The sequence below is a fragment of the Salvelinus sp. IW2-2015 genome, unplaced genomic scaffold (assembly GCF_002910315.2).
Source record: "Salvelinus sp. IW2-2015 unplaced genomic scaffold, ASM291031v2 Un_scaffold1451, whole genome shotgun sequence".
Lineage (NCBI taxonomy): Eukaryota > Metazoa > Chordata > Actinopteri > Salmoniformes > Salmonidae > Salvelinus > Salvelinus sp. IW2-2015.
The window spans coordinates 225,250-229,680 of record NW_019942916.1 but is presented as its reverse complement, the minus strand read 5'-3'; the positions used below and the strand labels follow the sequence as shown (position 1 = coordinate 229,680).

General features: G+C 50.2%; 1 protein-coding gene across 1 annotated transcript in view; it reads left to right on the top strand.

Moving 5' to 3' along the window:
• The window catches only part of LOC139024389 (uncharacterized), a 9,969-nt gene that overhangs the window by 1,482 nt on the left and 4,056 nt on the right, over positions 1-4,431 (top strand). Inside the window, exons 2-4 of the mRNA XM_070439162.1 lie at positions 2,992-3,185; positions 3,282-3,333; positions 3,742-4,382. Coding sequence (XP_070295263.1) covers positions 2,992-3,185; positions 3,282-3,333; positions 3,742-4,382 — 887 coding nt within the window. The remainder of the gene's footprint in view (positions 1-2,991; positions 3,186-3,281; positions 3,334-3,741; positions 4,383-4,431) is intronic.

Below are 4,431 nucleotides of genomic sequence, written 5' to 3'. Positions count from 1 at the left end.
TTTGTAAGGAGCTGCTAATACTCACTCACCCTGCTAGGACGCCACAATCAACCGCTGCTCCGATCGTGTATCCTGCTATGGATACCGGTCCCGCCCTGTAATGAATCCCTCACGCTGCTATGAACTCAATCACCCTGCATATGACTCTACCTGCTAGTGAATCACTCACCCTGATATGACTCACTCACCTGCTATGAGATACGTCACTCCTGCTATGACTCACTCACTCCTGCATGATCAACGTCCGCCTGCTATGACTACTCACCTGGCCCTACGAATCACTACCGCTGCTAGCGACTTCACATCACACCTTGCTACTTACTCATTATCACCTGCTACTGACGACATACTCACCTTCCGCTACGAACTCACTCCCTTGCTACGAGTCATTCGACCATGCTATGACTGCACATGCACCCACGCTGACACCATAACCCTTAATCATACTCACTCACCTCTAAATGAGCCTGCACTCACTCACTGCTTCCGACTGGCTCGGCACGACTCACTCATCACTAGCTACGACTCATTCATACCTCCTGCTATGACTCACTCCCACGCCTCGCTATGACTTCACGTTACCCTGCTACGACTCATCATCCGCTTACGACTCACTCACCTGCTGCTACGACTCATTCACTCACGCCTGCTATGATCCATCACTGCTATGACCATTCAACTGCTATGATCACATCATTCCGCTAGATCCATACCTCTACGACGTCACTACCTGCTTACAAATCATCATCCTGGCTATGAAATTACTCCACCCTGGATGGACTCATCATTCTGCTACGATTCATTCACTCACCATGGCCTATGCTTGACTGCTATACTCACTCATCCTGCACAATCGACTCATCCTGCTAAGATCATTCACAGTCACCCTGCTATACTAAGTCACCTGTATGGACTCACTCACCTGCTAGACTCACTCATCCTGTAGAACTCATTCACTCACCTGCTATGAATCTCACCCTGCTATGACTCACCATCCTGGCTATGATCACTCACTCACATTGTCTGTGATCAACCACCGCTACGACTTCATAACTTCCCGCTACGACTCATTGCTTCATGCCTATGACTCACTCCGTTAAACCTGTCTACGACTCCTACCCTTCTATGGCGCACGCACTGCTTACAGAACATCAACCGGCTGCTACGACTTACTGACCTTGCTACGGACTCCCTCACATTGCCTAGACTCACTCGCCAACTGCTTATGACTCTCACCTGGACAATCAACTGTAATCCTGCTAGTACTCACTCACTTCAGTCATCTGACTTAGCGATCACTCATCCTGCTAAGACTCATTACTCACGCCTGATCATGATACTCACCCTGTAGTGATCATCACTGCTAACGACTCATCACCTGGCTACGACTCACTCACCTGCTACACTATCACTGCTATGGACTCGCGCTCACTGCACGCTGCTACTGAGTCAGCTGACCTGAGCTAACCGACTCGCTCATGTACATTGCTAATATCACTCATCAGTATTGCTACGACTCCATCACCCGCTAGATTCATGTAATTGCTACACTGACTCACGCTCTGCAGGTGTTGAGGAGAGCTCCCAGCAGATTCTGTTTTAGCTTGAAGAGTGCAGCCGTTCAAAGCAGCTTTAATGGAGAAAGATGGGATCAGAGAAACATGTATATTATAAGAGTCTGACTGTATCTGGCATTAATGCAGTAGATGTAATGTATAACATGAGAAGGATGTTGTAAGATGTTAAGTATAATAATTGCATGTAATGAAGTCAATTGACATTGAATTGAGAGACACATGAGAACCCAGAGACCAGAGACAGAGACGGAGATGAGCCAGAGAGACAGAAACTGGACAGACCCAACACTTGGTGGATTGATGTGTGTTTGTGTGAGCATGTTTGCATGTATGAATGCAGGCTCTGGACAGTGTCATGTTGGGGTCTGCTCTGTGAGAGGAGGGAGAACAACAGACCTGAGCGTGGCTAACACCGCTCCTCTCACGTGGAGGAAGGGGTCAAGGGGGTGTGCTGCTGATCATATAATACAAATCCATATAAAAGACCTGACCGTTTAAGTGGACGCCAATAGGCTCTGGTTGTTAGAAGAGAAAACATTGTATCTGCCTATTATTGTTTACACATACAATCTAAAATATGTAACTTTGTACTGTATAAGAGGCGTCATTTGTAGTTATTGTTATGCTCTCTCAGCCAGACAATGGACAGCAAATGTATGTCAATCACAGGCTATAGACCTGGGCCTGACCCTCATTATAGAGCCATTCAAAGCAGCTCCCCCCCTGTCACTCACACACAATCACAGGGCAGTCCAAGGCCTAACCCTCTTTACAGAACCATCAAAGTAGCCCCCCCACCATCACCCCCGTCACATACACTGATTTGTGGTCTGAGTACTGCAGGCGGATCTGGGTCACCTCCTTCACACTTCTCTTTTGTGTAGCCATCTTTTTTCTTTTAGATTTTTTTGGTTGTGTAGTTTCTTCTTTTCATTCTTGTTATGGTACTTGTTCCACCAGCCATCAGTGCTGTTCTCATGTCTCTGTGTTCTATTATATACAGTGCCTCTGGTGACCACCCCCATCTAAACCGTTCATCCTTTCCTCTAGGTGGAAGCATGGTTTCGGTCCGTGCTGCACCCCTCCAGCCCCAGAGACAGTCTCCTCCGCTGGCTGGGCCTGCTGTCTAACCTGAGCTGCAGGGAGGTTTCTTRCTTCTAGGGAGTTGCTTTGCTTGCTGTTTTAGGGTTTAGGCTGGGTTTTCTGACTAGCCTGAGTGAAATTCTGTTTAATTGTGTTATCATACCATCTCTCCTTGTCACTCATTGTCATACCAGTCATGACATGTCTGGCTTTGACAATGACACCAGTGGAGTAGGTACGAGCATGAACAGATCTGGGACCAGGCTACTTTGTGACAACTGCTGCTGTAAATAGGGATATAAAAATACATAAATGTGATTGTATTCTGCAGGGAGCCACCAGGGGGAGCTCTGGGGCAGCAGTACAATGAGGCCTCCCTGCGCGCCCTGCTCTACTCCTGGCCCACCACGCTCCTCCAGGCACTCAGGCCCCTCGCCCAACACAGTGACCCCAGGGTGAGGACTGCTGCTGGGTACATGATCTCAAGGCTTCCCCTGCCTGGATCCCCCACCCCTAGATCTCCTCGTAGGTGCCAGACCAGGATGAGGCATGCCTCCCCCCTCCTCCTTCAGTAGGCTGTGGCCTGACTCCCCTGTCTCCCCTCCCTGCCTCGCCCCTCAGCCACCGGCCACAGGTGTGGGGCGACAGTCTGGAAGAAGGCTGAGCTCTTTCGGTGAAGCAGAGACCGAGTGATCCACAGGGATAGAGGATCTCCAGTATCTCTCAGCTATCTCGAAATCAAATCAAATTGTATTGTATTGGTCACATACACATGGTTAGCAGATGTTATTTCGAGTGTAGTGAAATGCTTCTAGATCTGACAATGCATCAGTATCTAACAGGTAATATCTAACAATTCCACAACAAAACCTAATATCTAACAAATTCCACAGCAAAACCTAATACACACTATCTAGTAAAGGAATGGGATAAGAATATAAAAATATTAAATATATGGATGAGCAGTGACAGAGCGGCTAAGATCGCAATAGATAGCAAAGAAATGGCAGCGAGGTCCCCCAGAGTGTGGTTACGGAGCGATCCCCCAGAGTGTGGTTACGGTGAGCGATCTTCCACGGAGACCGGTTTACGACATCCCCCCAGAGTGTGCGAGTTACGGAAGCGATCCCCCAGAGTGGTGGTTACGGAGCGATCCCCCAGAGTGTGGTTACGGAGCGATCCCCCAGAGTGAGTTACGGAGCGATCCCCCAGAGTGTGGTTACGGAGCGATTCCCCAGAGTGTGGTTACGGAGCGATCCCCCAGAGTGTGGTTACGGAGCGATCCCCCAGAGTGGTGGTATACGAGCGATTCCCCCAGAGTGATGGTTACGGGAGCGATCCCCCAGAGTGTGGTTACGGAGCGAGTCCCCCAGAGTGTGGTTACGAGCGCGACCCCAAGTGGGTTAGGAGCGATCCCCAGAGTGAGGTTACGAGCGACCCCAGAGTGTGGTTACGGAGCGATCCCCAAGCAGTGTGGTTACGGAGCGATCCCCCCAGAGTGTGGTTATAGGGCGAAGCGATCCCCAGAGTGTGGTTACGCGAGACGCCGATCGCCCCAGAGTGAGGCTTACGGAGCGATCCCCCAGTGGTGGTGGTTACGGAGCGATCCCCAGAGTGTGGTTACGGAGCGATCCCCAGAGTGGTGGTTACGGAGCGATTCCCCAGAGTGTGGTTACGGAGGCGATCCCCCGAGTGTGGTCTTCGGGGCTTACCCAACCAGCAGTGGGTTACGGAGCGCCGATCCGACACCAGAGTGAGGCTTACGGAGCGA